Genomic DNA, 21,488 nt, shown 5'->3' on the forward strand with positions numbered 1-21,488 from the left:
CCAGCACGGACAACATCACACAGTATCAAAGGGCTGACTCATTGACTAGAAAGCAGATTAATTGTGAGTGTGTGTGTATATGTGTGTGTGTGTGTGTAAGGGCTATCCACATCTCTAAGTTACCTCCCTGGCAGGAGCAGAGACTGAGGCCACAAACTTGACAAAAACCTATGAAGGTTCAATCAGTAAGGCAGGTCTGAATGGCTAGCTTACTTTAACTTCATTCAGTAAGCACAATATAATTCACATTGCTTCCTTTTCTATGGGCATAGTTGGAATGTATCATATTATGTTAGTGTTTACAAACGTTATCATTATCAGCATAGTGTCATGTCTCTCCTCTCTCCTCCTCTTTTAACATTAGGCACATGCAGAATGCCATTCACCTTATAGCCTATGAGCACGACACAATAATGCAGCTTCACCACATTCGTGCAATAATCACCTTTCTCTTCACCAATGAGCATAAATCTTGGGACGTATTTATTTGTCAACTTACCCCTTGTTCTCTCACTTGCTGAAGTTGGAACTTCAGCATGTGGGGGAGGGGGGCAGGTTTGAGGGGGTATTCTATTGATGCCAGCTGCCCCGCATAGGGCTACCTGCCATCACAGCATCTGGCGCCGAGGATAATTCCTCAGAGACGAGGCCATCCCCCAAACTATTTTAATAAATGTTCATATTTGCATTTTGTCTCCATTGTTCATTCAGTTAAGACTGTCCTCGATTTAACTATTGACAGGAACCTCAATTATTTGTCTAGAGGAGAGATCCCGGTCACACACACATAGAACACACGCACACTTGTACACACACGTGTACATACACACACACACACACACATACACACACAGCCTGATGAAACGCTTATCTCCAAGCAGGAGGGTGAGATCACAGTCTGAGGAGGAAGCTACCTGGTACCTAACTGTGTGTGTGTGTGTGTGTGTGTGTGTGTGTGTGTGTGTGTGTGTGTGTGTGTGTGTGTGTGTGTGTGTGTGTGTGTGTGTGTGTGTGTGTGTGTGTGTGTGTGTGTGTGTGAGCAGCAGGCTCCAAGGCCATTCCAAACATGCTCTGTAGAGTACCTCAGCTGTCTCATGTCTCGTCTGCTGCTGCTAACATTTACTATCAGAGTGGGACAACAGAAGCCTGCAGACACCACTGTTTGCAGATGGCTTCCACAGTTCATCCAGTCAAACCTTCCTCCTTATGTCCTGGCCCCATGTTCTATTTGTGTTCCCTGAATAGGGTTTCCAACACAGATGGTTGTGAGGAGGTAGTGTTAGAAGACAGACATGACATCCTTTAGTCCTTTGATAGTTCTGCTTGCTGACTTCAGAAATCTTTTATGTCCATTCAACTGCCTTTCATTGAACGAATGGGCACACATCGGAGAGAAAAGCAATGGTGAAATCTGGTTTAACAACTAAATCAAGGAGTCTGGGTCAATATTTGTCTGCAAAGTCTAGATTGTCCAATGAACACCATAACACAGCTGTTGAGCGTTTCAGTTCCCCTGTAGCGAAACACACTGAAAAACTCTGTCAGTAGTCATTGATTGAGAACAGTATGTTCCAAACACACACACACAACACACACACACACACACATTCAAAAATGCTGTATGTGTCAGCAATATTGAGCAGCCAGCCGCGATTGCTTATCAAAGATTACATCTATGTAAGTAGGATTATCACAATCAATAACAGTGTAGAAATACCTCTGTATCTGTAGCCCTCCTACTAAGCAGTGGTTGTGTATCTCTTAAGCATCACCCTCAGGGTTTATCATGTTGTCTTTGTGTGTTTGCCGTTTGCCGTTCATTCGCTGAATGTGAATTACTGGGAGTCACGGCAAGCCCTGAAGGGGTCAGGTAGGATTACAGCAGAGATGCAGTGTTGCAGTGTGTGTGTGTTTATGTGTGGGTGTGTGTGTGTGTTGCAGGGGTGACGTGTGCTCAACAGCTGTTGATCTATTGATCCCCAGATCAGTTCCCACCCTTTAGGGATGAGTTCATCTTCACTCCCCATTTCCTTTCCACCCCCTTCAGCCACAGAATATTAAATAATCTCCCCCCTCCCTCATTCCCTGCTTCCCGCTCTCCCTCCCTACTATTCCCTCTATCCAGGCAGATAAAGCCACCATAGAACCAGATGTTCAATCAGGTTATATTTCTGTTCAGTGTTTTGCTGTTCCCAGGGCAGATCTCTGAACCCATTGCTCCTGGCTGCACATCGCCAACAGATGCTTGTTCTAGCTAGTAGGGCTAAGAGGGGAAGTTCAGTGCTGCCTGTCACACCCTCTCCCCTGTCGCCCCAACGTCAACCAACGGAAAAAATCTCCTCCTCGCTACAGTAGATTCGCTTTTCGCACGTAATTTGCAACATATGTCACGGCTCTTAGACCTCCTCTCAGAGCCAAGGAACAATCTTTCAAATGTATTCGTTTTTTTAAGATACTAGAGATTACCCTTTTAAAAAAGCAAGGTCTTTAAATTATTATTTTAAGGCTGGCTCACCCTTTAAAGTTCTCCGCCGCTCCATAAATCATTCATAATTTGCTTTAATTTGAAAAGTATCCTCTGCCCATTCAACCACCTCTCTCTTACTCCTCACTAATTTGCACTCTTCTTCAACCTGCAGAATCTAAGGCAAAAAAGCTGCTGGGTTGATGAAACAGAGCACATTGAGGGTGGGGTAATTGTCTTCTTCTGCTTACAATCCCACATGAAAAAACACTACAATGTACTATAGAATACTACAGTACTTACTATAGAATTCTGTAGTAAACTGTAGTATACTTTAGAATACTATACTACAGTGTACACAAATCAATATTGCAAACCTTTTACAGTTCTTTCATCGAGAGCGTTCTGTGTTTCTCCTTCGTATGCTGGTTCACATCCCTTTCTGTCAAGAACCGCCTCAAAGCCATTGCTCTAAGATCACCGGGGTGCCTCTCAGAAGACTGGCTTCATTCTCTGAGCAGCAGGTCAGGAGGAAGGCCTATAACAATCTGGGGGACAGCACCCATGTCCTCAACCCGCAGTTCCAACTGCTCCCCCTTGGACGTCACCTGCGCTGACTCAAGTGCCCCACCAATAGGCGCAGGGCCTTGTTTTTGCCAGGGGCCATTCACCTGATTAACAGGACCATTAAGGAAGACCTAGGGACTATTCTAGAGATAGTTTAGCCCTGCAATTGATTAAGAATTGTGGCTACCATGGACTTTTAGTTTCTTAAAATGCTCCATGCACTTTTAACTGAATCATTAATAAGTGCACAAATATCATACTCCCAAGACATGCTAACCTCTCACCATTACAATAACAGGGGAGGTTCTGTGGCGCAGTGGTCTAAGGCACTGCATCGCAGTGCTAGCTGTGCCACTAGAGATCCTGGTTAGAATCCAGGCTCTGTCGTAGCCGGCCACGACCGGGAGACCCATGGGGCGGCGCACAATTGGCCCAGCGTCGTCCAGGGTAGGGGAGGGAATGGCCGGAGGGAATGGCCGGCAGGGATGTAGCTCAGTTGGTAGAGCATGGTGTTTGCAACGCCAGGGTTGTGGGTTCGTTTCCCACGGGGGGCCAGTATGAAAAAAATAAATAATAATAATGTAAGTCATAAGAGCGTCTGCTAAATGACTAAAATGTAATGTAAAATGAGGTTAGCATTTTTTGTTGGGGGGGGGGTGATATTTGTGCATCTGTAACTTTCTCACTCATCATTATTCACGATTCATTCAGGATTATCCGTAATAATGGTAGCATCCACATTAATCTAGAAGAATATTCTATTCTTATTTACAATAAAAGTGACTCCAAAATGACACAATACATTATTTACCATTCATTTCTATTGGGCACAAAATAATCTGAAACACAACCAAAACAAACAGCAAATGCATCTAACCAATTTGTAGAGTCACACGCTTGCATGCTATGAATATGGGACCAAACACTTTTTACTACTTTATTTGAATATGTCCCAATACTTTTGGTCCCGTAAAATGGGGGGGCTATGTCCAAAAAGTGCTGTAATTTCTAAGCGGTTCACACGATATGGATGAAAATACCCTCAAATTAAAGCTGACAATCTGCACTTTAACCTCATAATCATTGTATAAATGTGCTGGAGTACAGAGCCAAAACAACTAAAAATGTGTTACTGTCCCAATACTTTTGGAGCTCACTGTAAATATTTTCTTGTCATCTTAGTGATATCTCCTAACCTCCCCCGTCAGCTGGCCTGGCACGGTACAATATTATTTTAAAATTAACAGGAGCAGAAAGCAGGAAAACAAGGCTTTGCCATCCATCCTGTATCACTCATTCCTTAATAACAGCTCAGGAACAGTGATATGGGAGCTGTGTGGTTCAGGCCAGAGCCAAGCAGAGTACGCGAGAAGGGCCAAACTCACCGTTGATGCATTCGTACACATCACAGCATCGCCCGGGGGTACCGTCGCCGTGGAAGACCACCTCGGGGGAGCTCCCGGCGGTGCATTGTGGGAAACTACACAGGCCAGGCAAACACTCACACCTAGAGATGGGATGGAGAGAGGGGGAGTCATAGAGTTAGTACACATCAGATAGACCACCCTCACACCTGACTTACCCTGACTACTTTTTAGGACTGCCAAAGAGAGTGTGATGATTGTTGCATTCAGGGGGAGGTCGAGGCTCACCTGGTGGGAAGGGTACAGCAGCCGTCTGCGGTGAGACGAACCTGGGTCTCATAGCTGTCAGGTGGACACTGAACCTGCTGGACAGGAGGACACTCCACTGTGCTGCAGTCCACACTAAACACTAGGTAGGGTATAACACAAAGACAATCATCATAGAGGTAGCAGTGGGCTCAAATTGGATAAAGAAAAGAACTGTAAACTATAAAGTATGTGGTTTTATATAAATAATATTCCTCCTTCTATGTTTGCTATGAAGCTACAGTGGGGAAAAAAGTATTTAGTCAGCCACCAATTGTGCAAGTTTTCCCACTTAAAAAGATGAGAGAGGCCTGTAATTTTCATCATAGGTACACGTCAACTATGACAGACAAAATGAGAAAAAAATCAGAAAATCACATTGTAGGATTTTTTTATGAATTTATTTGCAAATTATGGTGGAAAATAAGTATTTGGTCAATAACAAAAGTTTCTCAATACTTTGTTATATACCCTTTGTTGGCAATGACACAGGTCAAACGTTTTCTGTAAGTCTTCACAAGGTTTTCACACACTGTTGCTGGTATTTTGGCCCATTCCTCCATGCAGATCTCCTCTAGAGCAGTGATGTTTTGGGGCTGTCGCTGGGCAACACGGACTCTCAACTCCCTCCAAAGATTTTCTATGGAGACTGGCTAGGCCACTCCAGGACCTTGAAATGCTTCTTACGAAGCCACTCCTTCGTTGCCGGGCGGTGTGTTTGGGATCATTGTCATGCTGAAAGACCCAGCCACGTTTCATCTTCAATGCCCTTGCTGATGGAAGGAGGTTTTCACTCAAAATCTCACGATACATGGCCCCATTCATTCTTTTCCTTTACACGGATCAGTCGTCCTGGTCCCTTTGCAGAAAAAACAGCCCCAAAGCATGATGTTTCCACCCCCATGCTTCACAGTAGGTATGGTGTTCTTTGGATGCAACTCAGCATTCTTTGTCCTCCAAACACGACGAGTTGAGTTTTTACCAAAAAGTTCTATTTTGGTTTCATCTGACCATATGACATTCTCCCCAATCCTCTTCTGGATCATCCAAATGCACTCTAGCAAACTTCAGACGGGCCTGGACATGTACTGGCTTAAGCAGGGGGACACGTCTGGCACTGCAGGATCTGAGTCCCTGGCGGCTAGTGTGTTACTGATGGTAGGCTTTGTTACTTTGGTCCCAGCTCTCTGCAGGTCATTCACTAGGTCCCCCCGTGTGGTTCTGGGATTCTTGTGATCATTTTGACCCCACGGGGTGAGCTCTTGCGTGGAGCCCCAGATCGAGGGAGATTATCAGTGGTCTTGTATGTCTTCCATTTCCTAATAATTGCTCCCACAGTTGATTTCTTCAAACCAAGCTGCTTACCTATTGCAGATTCAGTCTTCCCAGCCTGGTGCAGGTCTACAATTTTGTTTCTGGTGTCCTTTGACAGCTCTTTGGTCTTGGCCATAGTGGAGTTTGGAGTGTGACTGTTTGAGGTTGTGGACAGGTGTCTTTTATACTGATAACAAGTTCAAACAGGTGCCATTAATACAGGTAACGAGTGGAGGACAGAGGAGCCTCTTAAAGAAGAAGTTACAGGTCTGTGAGAGCCAGAAATCTTGCTTGTTTGTAGGTGACCAAATACTTATTTTCCACCATAATTTGAAAATAAATTCATAAAGAATCCTACAATGTGATTTTCTGGGAAAAAAATTCTCAATTTGTCTGTCATAGTTGACGTGTACCTATGATGAAAATTACAGGCCTCTCTCATCTTTTTAAGTGGGAGAACTTGCACAATTGGTGGCTGACTAAATACTTTTTTTCCCCACTGTATGTTCCTCCTTGTAAGTGTTTATGGCAATTACCCTGATTGTAAAAACCCTTGGAGAGGAGCACATTGGGAGTAGTGTGTGTTAAGAAAACCGACCTGAACAGGGAGGTCACGGCACCGGCACATTCCTATCCTAGCAACCATTGCTTCTGTTGGCTATGGCCTACATTACGCCACACCACAGCTCAGAGGTGATAAACCACTGGCAGATACAGCTGCCATTCATGAGTGTAAACACATTCATATGTAGCCTACAATTTGGGCATTGAGTTTAAGAAATTCTACAAATTAAATATTATTATTACTACAGTGAGCTAAGTATCAGAATCTGAAAACATTGTTGCCATGTCACAAATAGTTGCGATGAATTGTTATTTGTAGCTACCTGGCTTGCACTCATATAGATCACAGCATTCTCCAGGCTTCCCAGTGCCCTTGGACACCAGGATGTTGAGATATCCAGGCTGGCACACCTTCCTCAGGCAACCTGCAGGGCTACAGACACAGCGGCTGGGCAGGGGACAGCACTCTCCAGGGGGTGCGTAGCCTTCGATTAGCACCGAGTCCTCAGGGCAGCGGGGTGAGAACTGCACCTCACACCGCGCCTTGGAACAGTCAGGCCGCTCCTCTGCAAAAGAGGAGATCAGATTGTTGACTGTAGCTTTAAACCAATATTTATACAGTTATAGATTAAATAATCTGCCCTGGCTGTTATTTTCAGTGTAATGGGTTAAAAACATTTAAAGGAATTTCAAACGGAAACTTTAAAACTTGACTGTTTTTCTCAGCGAATGTTTCTCAAAGGATCACACTTGCGACACCCTAACCTAACATAGCAGGCATAAAAGAAAAGCCTGAGCGGGATTTCTTTGTTTCTGGTGCTTATGAGAAAAATAAATGTTGGGGTAGGTTCTCTTCTGCACTGTTCAACCAATCCAGTAAATATGGAGGAGGAGTTAAAATGGAGTTTCACCTTGTTAACGTCCAAAAGCGGAAGTCGTGTAACAGGTTCTCTTTCCATTTCCCCTGAAAACCGGATGCATCCGGTTATTACCGACCACGCAGAGGGTGGGGACACCAAGAAAACTGGGCAAGTCATTAGAGGAATCAGGAATGTTATTGCTAACCTTTAAGAATAAATGTTCAAGGAACTAAAAGGTGTCAACTGGGCAGTCAATCAAATTGACTACTGACCATGCAGGTCAAAGTCCAAGATTTTATACACATATTCAGTACGAATCTGACCTTTATAGAAACAGAGAGCGAGATTAAGGAAGTATAAAGTGCACCAGAGGGGCAGGTAAAACAAGCATTGAACATTTATGTGAATGTGAATGAAGTGTAAATGTCAACTGGTGGAATGATGAGTAGAGCACACAAACAGGAACTGAGAGAAGTGTGGAGTGCTAACCCCCTCTCTTTCAGGATAACACACAGACGCAGGAGGCTAACTGGCCGAAAGTTAAACATGCACGCACACACACATACACATGCACACAAACACACACACGTCAAACACTGCAAAATTAAAAGGTAATCCACTCTGCTTTATAACGGCCTCCAAGTCTTACTTCCTGAAGCTCTAGAGGTAACTCTAGAAGGTTTGATCTTTCTGAGTGAAGCCGGCCTATTTGCCGCTGGGGTACGACTGGCTTTTAAGTGTTGTTCTTGTTGTTTTTGTTGGGCTTGACGAAGAAAGAAGAAGAAAGAGTTTCACCATAGGGTTGGACAAAAGCTTCTGTAGTATAATGATTTTCTGTGACGGGTCAAGTTTAGCTAACACAGAATAGAGCTTCGCTGTGAAGTTAGGCTCCAGCTACCTCAGCAAAGGGCCTGTCTGGTAAAGCCAATCTATAATTCTATAATGACTGCAGATTAGCAAAAACACTACTGAAGACAAGTTAGACAACAGTGTTGGGGAAGCTACTCTGAAAATATAGTTTACCAAGCTACCAATTACTTCACACTGGAAGAAGTTAAGCTACATTAAAGCTACCCTATATATATTTTACTTCAATAAAATTACTTTGAAAAAGTAGTTCACTACATCTAAACTAGTTCATGAAAAATTATCATATGTAAATCTGAAATGTCATAGACTACAAATTGGGCCATATGTTAATAGAATGTGTAATTTAGCCTATTAAACACAAAAACAATGTTTCAAGTGAGAATTAGGCAGGTCTGATTCCGAAAAAGAAAGGAAATTATTGCCTAATTTACACATATTTTATAAAATTTTTTCAAAAAGAGTAGTGTGTAGTTCCAGTAGTTAGCTACACCGCTACATGTCAAAAAAGTAATTAACTACTGAAAACACTACCTAGATTTCAATTTAGTTCAACGACCATTAAGCTACTGCAAAATGTAGTTACATTACTAGTTGAACTACATGTAGTTCACTACTCCCCAACACTGAAAGACAAGGATAGCTTTCTGTTTTTTGTATCTCTTTTTCAAATCATATCAGGATCTTGTGCAAAGCAACAAAGAAGGAAAAAGCAGAAAGAGAAAATGGTTTAATCTAACAAGATAATGATTCTGGTCTCTTTAATTAAATGTTTTAGCCGAGCTCAGAGCTGTATAGAGAATAGTGGAAAAATTACTATAGAATCCGCCTTTGTACTAACTTACTTGTTTGACATTGGCTCTTAAAAAACACATCCACTGTATTAAATACATATATTCTGTCTTTCTACTGGAAGTTACTGATTCTGTGTGATGTCGGACAGAGAAAGAGAGAAAAAATGAGAAAGAGGACCCTAAAAGAGAGCAGTGATACTCTGAGAGGAGGATAATTAGGCTATATTAGATGGAGGAGAGTGTTTGGGAACACAATGAAAGGAACTACAAAAGAGGAGCTGCGGATGACATAAGAATATGACACCTTTCTGTCTATTAGAAAGCTGTTCATATTTAACAACTGTGTTGGTGTGATTATACAGCCGTATTTCACATCTCAGAGTTCACAATGGACCGCTCACTAAAAGGACTGTGGAAACATATTTCTGCTGAATGTAAAAAGGTAAGCGCAAAATGGATACCAAATGGCATGGTTTACCCATGGAAATTATGGAAAGTAAACAACACCTTTGAAAGTAAACAACATCTTTCGAAGAAATGGACCAATTGATGTTGGTACGGTAACAACATCCTCCTACTCCTTCACTCTGACCCTATGAAACTTTTAGGTCTGTTAGACGCTATGGTTAAGAGCATCTGTGAATGTCAGAGGATGGTCAATTGAACTCTTCTGAACACAGCAACAATCCAGCGGACAAAAGTGTAATGTTGTAATGACGTTATTTCAACCAGTTTTGCCTGCTAGCTGGGAAAGATCCAACATAATGGTGCTTGGCAAGGAAATAGATGGTAACAATTGACTTACAGTTGATTCTGGTACCTCATCTTAGTCATTGACTCCATATGAGTATGTCTACATGAAAATATATAATTGTTTATGTAAATGACAACAGGTATCGAGCTTTAGTAGGACACAGTGGATGTGTGTAATGTAATAGGCTGTCAGCAGTGTGTGTGTTGTAGAGACTTACTCAACATGTTAACATACGTAGCTAGCAAATTGCAAATTAAATGTTGCCAATTTGCCAACCAATTCCTCCCCTTTCTATGTTCAGTGTAGCAGTGCAAGTCAACGTCAGAGTGTATGCTTTTCAGCTGCAAAAAGCAGAGAACATTTTGTAGCTACGTTCTCTCCTTTATGGATGTGGTAAGCTCTGAAAATGCATTTCCTGACCCAAATGTGGATTTCTATTTCAATGGGATGAATATTTCCTTAAAATCAAAGGCGTGACTCGAACCGTCTCTCACTACCGCTGGCCAATCAGATAGCTCAGATCACCGTGTCTGCACAGTTTCCTCAAGCCATCGACAGTAAAAAGAAACCTGGAACATACATCAAAGTTGATACTGTGAGAATTCAAAATTTTTAAAGCCATTACTAGAGAGAGACTCAACAAATACAGCAAAGAGCTGCCGATTTCATGAGTAAGTTAATGTTTAAGTTATTGAGCACTGTCAACACTTTTATAAGCCATGAAATGTGCATGCTCACGCTACAACCAGCACCGCAGCTGCAATGAATGAGAATATGAAAGTGTTCTGATAAACGTGCGTTGTTATTATTAGCAGCTTGTCTTTTTTAATATCAAGAAATATTTCACTTTCTCTGGTCATAGGAGTACCAACATGAATTGGTGCAAGAGGCAGAAATAATGCAGTGCGACATGAGATTCGCCATCAGCTGGACTGTGTCCTCTTTTCTCAGCGGAGGGAGGGAGAGCGGAGGGACGGTGAGTCAGGTGAGAGGCAGCCTCACCGCTGATCTCTCCCTCCCTCAGACTGACCATCAGATGCACGCCATCAGTCCTGTAAAAAAAATATATACAGTGGGGAAAAAAAGTATTTAGTCAGCCACCAATTGTGCAAGTTCTCCCACTTAAAAAGATGAGAGAGGTCTGTAATTTTCATCATAGGTACACGTCAACTATGACAGACAAAATGAGAAAAAAAAATCCAGAAAATCACATTGTAGGATTTTTAATGAATTGATTTGCAAATTATGGTGGAAAATAAGTATTTGGTCAATAACAAAAGTTTCTCAATACTTTGTTATATACCCTTTGTTGGCAATGACACAGGTCAAACATTTTCTGTAAGTCTTCACAAGGTTTTCACACACTGTTGCTGGTATTTTGGCCCATTCCTCCATGCAGATCTCCTCTAGAGCAGTAATGTTTTGGGGCTGTCGCTGGGCAACACGGACTTTCAACTCCCTCCAAAGATTTTCTATGGGGTTGAGATCTGGAGACTGGCTAGGCCACTCCAGGACCTTGAAATGCTTCTTACGAAGCCACTCCTTCGTTGCCCGGGCGGTGTGTTTGGGATCATTGTCATGCTGAAAGACCCAGCCACGTTTCATCTTCAATGACCTTGCTGATGGAAGGAGGTTTTCACTCAAAATCTCACGATACATGGCCCCATTCATCCTTTCCTTTACACAGATCAGTCGTCCTGGTCCCTTTGCAGAAAAACAGCCCCAAAGCATGATGTTTCCACCCCCATGCTTCACAGTAGGTATGGTGTTCTTTGGATGCAACTCAGCATTCTTTGTCCTCCAAACACGACGAGTTGAGTTTTTACCAAAAAGTTCTATTTTGGTTTCATCTGACCATATGACATTCTCCCAATCCTCTTCTGGATCATCCAAATGCACTCTAGCAAACTTCAGACGGGCCTGGACATGTACTGGCTTAAGCAGGGGGACACGTCTGGCATTTGAGTCCCTGGCGGCGTAGTGTGTTACTGATGGTAGGCTTTGTTGCTTTGGTCCCAGCTCTCTGCAGGTCATTCACTAGGTCCCCCCGTGTGGTTCTGGGATTTTTGCTCACCGTTCTTGTGATCATTTTGACCCCACGGGGTGAGATCTTGCGTGGAGCCCCAGATCGAGGGAGATTATCAGTGGTCTTGTATGTCTTCCATTTCCTAATAATTGCTCCCACAGTTGATTTCTTCAAACCAAGCTGCTTACCTATTGCAGATTCAGTCTTCCCAGCCTGGTGCAGGTCTACAATTTTGTTTCTGGTGTCCTTTGACAGCTCTTTGGTCTTGGCCATAGTGGAGTTTGGAGTGTGACTGTTTGAGGTTGTGGACAGGTGTCTTTTATACTGATAACAAGTTCAAACAGGTGCCATTAATACAGGTAACGAGTGGAGGACAGAGGAGCCTCTTAAAGAAGAAGTTACAGGTCTGTGAGAGCCAGAAATCTTGCTGGTTTGTAGGTGACCAAATACTTATTTTCCACCATAATTTGAAAATAAATTCATTAAAAATCCTACAATGTGATTTTCTGGAGAAAAAAATTCTCAATTTGTCTGTCATAGTTGACGTGTACCTATGATGAAAATTACAGGCCTCTCTCATCTTTTTAAGTGGGAGAACTTGCACAATTGGTGGCTGACTAAATACTTTTTTCCCCACTGTATATATTATGCTCACTCAGCTTGGCCTCACAAGTAATCCAACAAATTATCTATTTCCAGTGTGATCATATACCAATTTGTTTTAAATATAATTTCTAAATGGTCTGAGTAGAACAACATTGGCAGGGCAATTCAAGCATAGCCAATATGCAGTGATAATGTATTGGGCCTATAGCCTACTGCACAAACCACATTGCTACAGAACTGTTTTTAATTGCTTAATGTTGCAAAGGCTTAAGTTTTTAAGTCTTTTTTTTTTTTTTACATCTGAGTGGTAGATCTCAGCTTGCATTTTGACTCTGAAAGTGATCTTGACTCAGAAAAGGTTGGTGACCATTTGTCACGACTTCCTCCGAAGCTGCATCCCCTCCTTGTTCGGGCAGGCTTCGGTGTTCGTCGTCGTCACCGGCCTTCGGTGTTCGTCGTCACCGTTCCATATCTCATCATTCCATTTGTCTTGTCAATTACACACACCTGGTTCATATTCCCCTCATTAGTACATGTATAAGTGTTCCCTCTGCCCCCTTGTTCTTGTGGGTGATTGTTTCATGTTAGATGACTGTAGCTCGGTGGAGCTACCTGTACTTTGTATTGTCGGGGTATATTTTCCCTGTGTGCCTGTATTTGTTCCAGTGCGCCTGTTTTGCGCACAGGACTGTTAACGCTACCCAGCGTAACTGTGTACTACGGAATAAACTCTGTATTCTGTGATTTACCCTCCTGCGCCTAACTCCTTCAAATCACACTGTCACAGAATCCCCCACCAGCTATGGAGTCAGTGGGAGAGTAGCGAATGCCTGAAGTCGTGGCACGGGTCCAGGAGCGTTTAACGATGCTAGCCAGCTTGGGAAAAGCGATGGATCGGGTTCTTCAGGTCGTCCAACGCCTGGAGAAGAGAGGACCCAATCTGTCGAGACCAGCTGGCCAATCAGATCCAGCCACCCACACCCCAGCACCCAGAGTGATCCATATATCCCGACAACGGGAGTTCGACGGGACAGCTGCTCTCTGCCAAGGATTCCTCCTCCAACTGGAGCTCTACTTCTCCAGCATCAGGCCAGCCCCATCGGAGCGGGAGAAGGTGTCCGCCCTCGTCTCCTGCCTCTCGGGGAAAGCCCTGGAGTGGGCCAACGCGGTCTGGAATGAAGGAGGAGCCGCGTTGGACAACTACGGGGAGTTCGCTCGCCTCTTTAAGGCTGTCTTCGATCACCCGCCCGAAGGACGAGAGGCGGGTGAGTGCAGGACTTCGCCTAGGAGTTTCGGACTCTAGCAGCTGGGTCCGGGTGGAACGAGCAGGCCCTTATCGGCCACTTCTGGTGCTATCTGCGGGAGGACGTCCGAAGGGAGCTAGCCTGCCGGGACACCATGTTGTCCTTCACGCAACTGGTGGACATGGCCATCTGTTTGGACAACCTGCTGGCAGACAGAGGACGTCCTGGAGGGGGTCTGCCCGTTCCCACCCCGGCCGACTCGGATCCCGAGCTGATGGAGCTAGGTGGAACCGAGCGGAGGACGACAGCGCCAGTGTCACTTTGGTGGCACAAAGCGTTCTTTTGGGTCTGGAGCTGGCAGGCAGGGCACTCTCGCATCACCCCAGGTATCGAACACCCACACTCATTCAGAGCCCTCTGCTGCGCACTGTAACCTACCCATCCACTTTCCTGATTACATTGTAGTTCCCCAGTGTAAGGCGCTAGTCAATTCAGGCGCAGCTGGGAACTTTATGGACAGGGCATTCTCACACAGTCTAGACATTTCATTGTTTCCCCTATCCATTCCACTCCCCATCAGAGCACTTGATAGTCGACCATTAGGGTCTGGGTTTCTTTTTTACAGCACCAGTCACCATGATTACCCACGAGACTCATTGCGAGCAAGTCACTTTTTTTATTATTGAGTCTCCTGCTTTCCCTGTGGTATTAGGTATCCCTTGGTTAGCACTCCACAACCCCACATTCTCATGGCTGCAGAGGTTTCTCACGGGGTGGTCGCGAGAGTGTCAGGTTAGGTGTCTATGTGTTTCCGTTGGTGCAACCACGTTGGAAAGTCCAGACAGTACCTCCACCGTGCGCAATCCCCCCGAATACCTCGAATTTGGCGCACACGTTATCTAAAACGCAGGCGACCAAGTTACCACCTCATCGGGCGGGGGATTGCGCGATAAACCTCCGGGTAGATGCTGTGCCTCCCAGGAGTCATGTGTATCCCCTGTCACAGGCTGAAATGGAGGCTATGGAAACATACGTCACCGAGTCCCTTCGCCAGGGGTATATACGTCCCTCCACTTCACCCGCCTCCTCAAGTTTCTTTTTTGTGAAGAAGAAAGACGGAGGTCTGCGCCCTTGCATTGATTATCGACCACAGAACAAGGCGACGATAAGATTTAGTTATCCTCTCCCCCTCATTCCTTCAGTGATCGTGTCAATGCATGGGGCGCGCTTCTTCACCAAATTAGATCTCCGGAGTGCATACAACCTGGTGCGTGTCCGAGAGGGGGATGAGTGGAAGACAACATTCAGCACAACCACGGGGCATTATGAAAACCTGGTGATTCCCTACGGTTTGATGAATGCTCCATCCGTCTTCCAGTCCTTTGTGAACGAGGTGTTTTGGGACATGCTTGGTCGCGGTGTAGTGGTCTACATCAATGACATTCTGGTGTATTCCGCTACGCGCGCCGAGCATGTGTCCCTGGTACGCAAAGTGCTGGCCCGACTGTTGGAAAATGACCATTATGCGAAGGCAGAGAAGTGTATGTTTTTCCAGCAGTCCGTCTCCTTCCTCGGATACCGCATTACCACCTCAGGTGTGGAGATGGAGTGAGATCGCATTTCAGCCGTGCGTAATTGGCCGACTCCCACCACGGTCAAGGAGGTGCAGCGCTTTCTTGGCTTCGCCAACTACTATCGGAGGTTTATCCCGGGGCTTTGGCAAAGTCGCAGCTCCCATTACAACTCTGTTGAAGGGTGGGCCGTCCCGGCTCCGCTGATCTGCTGAGGCTGACAGGGCCTTTAGTAAACTGAGGGGTCTGTTCACCTCAGCCCCGGTACTGGCCCACCCCGATCCATCACTACCATTCGTAGCGGAGGTGGATGCGTCCGAGGTAGGGATAGGCGCAGTCCTATCTCAACGCTCGGGTACGCCACCCAAGCTCCGCCCCTGTGCCTTCTTCTCTAAGAAGCTCAGCCCGGCGGAGCAGAACTACGACGTTGGTGATCGGGAGCTGTTGGCCGTTGTCCGAGCCCTGACCATGTGGAGGCATTGGCTCGAGGGGTCGAAACACCCTTTCCTCATCTGGACGGACCACCGTAACCTGGAGTACATCAGGGCAGCGAGGAGGCTGAATCCTCGCCAGGCCAGGTGGGCCCTATTCTTCACCTGGTTTGATTTCACACTATCATACATCCCGGGTACGAAGAACGTGAAGGCAGACACATTGTCACGGCTGTATGACACAGAGGAGAGGCCCAGAGACAACACCCCCATACTCCCGTCCTCCTGCATTGTGGTGCCGGTAGTATGGGTGATGGACGCGGATATAGAGCAGGTGTTACGCACAGAGCCATCTCCACCTAAGCACCTCCCAGCGGGTAAGTTACAGCCTTTACCAGTTCCACAACGGCCATGGTCTCACCTAAGTATTGATTTCCTGACTGATCTGTCCCTCTCTCAAGGTAACACCACCATCCTGGTCGTTGTGGACCGCTTTTCCAAGGCCTGCCGCCTCCTTCCTCTGCCCAGTCTCCCCATGGCCCTGCAGACTGCGGAGGCCCTGTTTACACACGTCTTCTGGCACTACGAGGTACCAGAGGATATAGTGTCTGACCGAGGTTCCCAGTTCACATCCAAGGTCTGGAAGGCGTTCATGGAACGTCTGGGGGTCTCGGTCAGCCTGACCTCTGGTTTCCACTCCGAGTCTAATGGGCAGGTGGAACGGGTAAATCAGGATGTGGGTAGGTTCCTGCGGTCCTACAACTAGGACCGGCCGGGGGAGTGATCAGTGTTCTTGCCATGGGCCGAATATGCCCAGAACTCTCTCCGTCACTCCTCCACTAATCTAACGCCATTCCAATGTGTTTTAGGTTACCAACCGGTTCTGGCACCGTGGCACTAGATCCAGACCGAGGCTCCTGCGGTGGTTGACTGGTTTCGGCGTGCGGAGGAGCCGTGGGACGCTGCCCACGTCCACCTCCAACGCGCTGTGCATCGTCAGAAGGCCAACGCTGACCGCCACCGCAGTGAGGCCCCGGTCTTCATACCGGGTGATCAGGTCTGGCTCTCAACCCAGAATCTGCCCCTCCGCATGCCCTGCCGAAAGCTGAGCCCGCGGTTTGTGGGGCCATTCAAATTCCTGAGGAGAATCAACAAGGTTACCTATAGGTTATTACTCCCCCCTGATTACCGTATGAATGTGTCTCTCCTCAGGCCGGTGGTGGCTGGTCCGCTCCAGGAGTCTGAGGTGCGGGAGGTCCCTCCGCCTCCTCTGGACATCGAGGGGGCCCCGGCGTACTCCGTCTGTTCCATCCTGGATTTGAGGCGTCGGGTGGGGGGCCTTCAGTACCTCGTGGAGTGGGAGGGGTATGGTCCGGAGGAACGGTGCTGGGTCCCGGTGAGGGATTTCCTCGATCCCTCCCTGTTGCTGGAGCTGCGCGTCAAAGGGGGGGGGGGGGTACTGTCACGACTTCCTCCGAAGCTGCCTTCCCCTCCTTGTTTGGGCAGGCTTCGGCGTTCGTCGTCACCGGCCTTCTAGCCACTGCCGCTCCATATATCATCATTCCATTTGTCTTGTCTTGTCAATTACATACACCTGGCTCATATTCCCCTCATTAGTACATATATAAATGTTCCCTCTGCCCCCTTGTCCTTGTGGGTGATTATTTCATGTGAGATGAGTGTAGCTCGGTGGAGCTACCTGTACTTTGTATTGCCGGGGTATATTTTCCCAGTGTGCCTGTATTTGTTCCAGTGCGCCTGTTTTGCGCACTGGACTGTTGACGCTATCCAGCGTAACTGTGTACTACGGAATAAACTCTGTATTCTGTGATTTACCCTCCTGCGCCTGACTCCTTCAAATCACACTCTCACACTACTGTTCTGATTCATAGCTCCATTACTCCTTTGACATTATGTTCCTGTTTCTTCCTCAGTGTATTTTCATATTACTCCTTTCAAGGATGTAGCTACCCGTGTATGACGCATTGGATTTACTTTACAATAAATAGTTTTTAGTTCCAAATAGACCCGAACATTGAGCAATAATTATAGTTTTCAGCAATGGTCCGCAATCTTACATCTAGTGTAATGTCATCACAGGAGGTTGGTGGCACCTTAATTGGGGAGGACGGGCTCGTGGTAATGGCTGGAGCATAATAAATGGAATGGTATCAAATACATCAAACACATGGTTTCCAGGTGTTTGATGCCATTCCATTAACTCCGTACCAGTCATTATTATGAGCCGTTCTCCCCTCAGCAGCCTCCACTGAATGCCATGGATGGAGCTGGGGTAATGTGCAGAGATTTTTCATTGATCTGCTTGGTGTACAGAAGACATGTTCACTCAAGAAAACAGGAAAGAAAAAAAGAAACCTGTACACCACACACTTTCCCATAAATCACAAGCCAGAGGAACCTTGGTTTCTGACATTTGTTTGAATGAGAGGCTTGATAGTTCATAGTGGTATCCTTGAAACAAGAAGGAAGGGAGCACCTCCAAATCAAACCTCTGTCGTCTCTTGCCTAGCGAGTGAAACAGTGTCTGTCTGTAATGCAGTCGTGATTTAAATCCCTTCCTTCTCCTCCTCCCTCTGATTTGTGTTTTGACAATGGCATCTGGTGGGGTTTGATCACATCGGAGTGGTGTGTGTGTTTGTGTTTGATTGAATGTGTGTGTGTGTTGCCAAGCATCTGGAGAGGCACATGAAACCCATTGTTAAGTGCGTACAATCAAACTGATTGGCCACACCATGCTTTCTTTTAGATCTTGATGACAAATAAATCTGCCTATTAGAAGAAAGAAATACAGTGCTGCCACTACATCTAGTATACAGTATAATAAAACTGATACAATCAAACTGATTGGACCACTATTGATGACACACACGCACACATTACACTGTATAATGAACACCAGGTAAAGCAAATTCAAGTACGTTTATTTTGAATATACAACCCACGAATTACATCAAAGCCTGACTGAGCGGATAATTGTCCAATCTATAAGTCAAAACTGTATACAAGGCTCTGCTCTGCAAAGAGAGACTCCAGTGCAATGCTTCAAGTTTATAAATTGAAGCATTTGATATTCCACAAAGAGCTAGTGAGAAAGGGTGAGAAATCATCATACCTTATCGAGTCAAAGAAAAAAGCCCCACAGCTTCAATACAAACAAATGTCTAAAATACAGAATGCAAAGTATGTGACACCACAAACTCCATAAAGCTTTTTGCAGGAGAAAATAAGAGGACATAAAAACAAGCCGTTGGGTTCTGTGTTCAGTTGAAGCTAGCATTTTAACTGTCAAATTAGTCAGCTGGTCGAACCCCTTAATGGTGAACGAACCAAATTGTTTATTAATATTTTCTGTCCAAGTAGGTATCTTGTTCATTTCTCACAGGAAGTCTTATAGTTTCTGTCATTCTGTAGGCGTCCCAAATATCTAGCCAGGTCCCAGATCTGTTTGTGCTGTATATTGGCTGTTATGCGACTATAGGAGTTGACTATACAGCACACACAGATCTTGTAGCAAGCTACCAAATATCCATACATACACATTACATTTACACCAAGAGAAAGAGATGGGGTCCAGTGGACTAAATATTACAGAGCAAAGAGTAAGGATTGTAAAATCCCCAAAATTATGCAATGGTCTTGTGTTAGAAGAAAATCTATGCTGTAATATTTGCTCTACTGTACACGTCCCTTTTCATTTGGTTTTTCATCCATCTATGGAGCTGTGGTGTGGATGGCTGCTGGATGGTTTGGCTGCTGGAAGCGGGGGCAGCGAAGGGTATCCATGGAAAGGAATGAGATGAATATGAGATGCCTTTCCATCCACTCATTAATGACTCTCCTTAATCTAGTCAGTCACACACAACACCGCACAAAAACACACTCTCTTTCTCTCGTTCTACCTATCTCTTGATCTACCCCTCGCTCTACCTCTTTCTTTATCTCTACCTCTTTTTACCTCTCTTTACCTCTCTTTCTACCTCTTCTCTCTCTTTCCTTTCTTTTTCCTCCCTCTACCTCTCTCCACCCCTGTCTCTTTTCCCTCGCGCTACGTTCCACAATCATCATCCCCGCACTCTCTTTTGTTTCAGATAACGTATGACGAACAGCTGGCACATGTCATTCTACGGGAATCAACATCTGCTGTGACATTAAAATACAGTACGTCTCACAAGAGGCATGACGCAAGTGCATGCGCGCACACACACGTACACTGCTGTGCTGCTATTCACACGCCCCACTCCGCAACATTGTGTGTGTGTCGTGTCCTCTAAGGTAACATCAGCAACCTGATGTTACCTTATCACTAAGGCAACCAGTTTTATCCCCCTCTATTGTTTCTCTATCAACCAATTTTACTACATTGTGTCACACTTTCTCTCTGGAGTATAAAACATCTGTGTCTTTCTCAACCAGGTTCAACTGGAGGAACACTGTCATAATCCTCCAAGTGAGACACACAAATCCATGCTTCATTAAATACAATCTACTTCAGAAATTATTAAATATGTTTGTGAGTGGGGTTGGTAGCAAATTCCCAGTAGTAAAGCAATTTGTGCTCCTTGATATCCTCATTTGCATAGCCATATTAAAAACCTGAAGAAAATGATTATGCTGGATGTTGTAAGCCTCTAACCTGCTAACCCAGTAGACATCCACATGTATTTTAACGGATACTGTTACTCACATGGAGGTATACTATACCGCTGAAAGTTTATTGAACGATACCCTATGCTATAAACACTGAAAAAAATTATTAGTGGCTTCACATCCAGTTGTGGAATATATACCAAAAGGCTTGAAGGACTACAATGAATCATTATCATCATTAGACTGATGATGTTTCTTCACTCACATCATCATTATTATAATCATGATCATCAACATGAATGGTTCTGAGCAACAGTTAGTTGCCAGTCAGTCAATCAGTCAGTCATCATATCTCTCACAGCACAAGCTCCCTGATGCATGAAGAGAGAGAGAGAGAGAGAGAGAGAGAGAGAGAGAGAGAGAGAGAGAGAGAGAGAGAGAGAGAGAGAAACAAACAGCTTCAATGGGAGAAAGAGAGATCACCGCAATGCACCTCAGCCTGGCTGATCTCACACCTGTTCCTGACCTCACATTCTTTCATATTGTTTTTGTCCCTTTGAAATAACTTTTACAGGCTATGGAGTTTAATTACGAAGACGTCTTGAAAAAGGATGAACCAAATCAAATCAAATCAAAATGTATTTGTCACATGCGCCGAATACAACAGGTGTAGACCTTACAGTGAAATGCTTAACCAACAATGCAGTTTTAAGAAAGAATACCCCCAAAAAACCACACAAAAACATACAATATAAAATAATACGAAATAAAAGTAACAAATAATTAAAGAGCAGGAGTAAAGTAACAGTAGCGAGGCTATATACAGGGGGTACCGGAACCGAGTCAATGTGCGGGGGCACAGGTTAGTCAAGGTAATTTAGGTCATATGTACATGTAGGTAGAGTTATTAAAGTGACTATGCATAGATAATAAACAGAGAGTAGCAACAGCGTAAAAGAGGGGGCAATGCAAATAGTTTGGGTAGCCATTTGATTAGATGTTCAGGAGTTTTATGGCTTGGGGGTAGAAGCTGTTTAGAAGCCTCTTGGACCTAGACTTGGCGCTCCGGTACCGCTTGCCGTGCGGTAGCAGATAGAACAGTCTTGACCAGGAGCCTAAGCAGAGATCCCGAGTCCCAATTCCATTCC

General features: G+C 45.0%; 1 protein-coding gene across 1 annotated transcript in view; it reads right to left on the bottom strand.

The window, feature by feature from the left end:
• The window catches only part of LOC121539472 (cysteine-rich motor neuron 1 protein), a 118,224-nt gene that overhangs the window by 45,330 nt on the left and 51,406 nt on the right, over window positions 1–21,488 (bottom strand). Inside the window, exons 3-5 of the mRNA XM_041847991.2 lie at window positions 6,903–7,145; window positions 4,684–4,804; window positions 4,417–4,538 (exon numbers count right to left, since the gene is read on the bottom strand). Coding sequence (XP_041703925.2) covers window positions 4,417–4,538; window positions 4,684–4,804; window positions 6,903–7,145 — 486 coding nt within the window. The remainder of the gene's footprint in view (window positions 1–4,416; window positions 4,539–4,683; window positions 4,805–6,902; window positions 7,146–21,488) is intronic.

This window comes from Coregonus clupeaformis, chromosome 25 (assembly GCF_020615455.1).
Source record: "Coregonus clupeaformis isolate EN_2021a chromosome 25, ASM2061545v1, whole genome shotgun sequence".
Classification (NCBI taxonomy): Eukaryota; Metazoa; Chordata; class Actinopteri; order Salmoniformes; family Salmonidae; genus Coregonus; species Coregonus clupeaformis.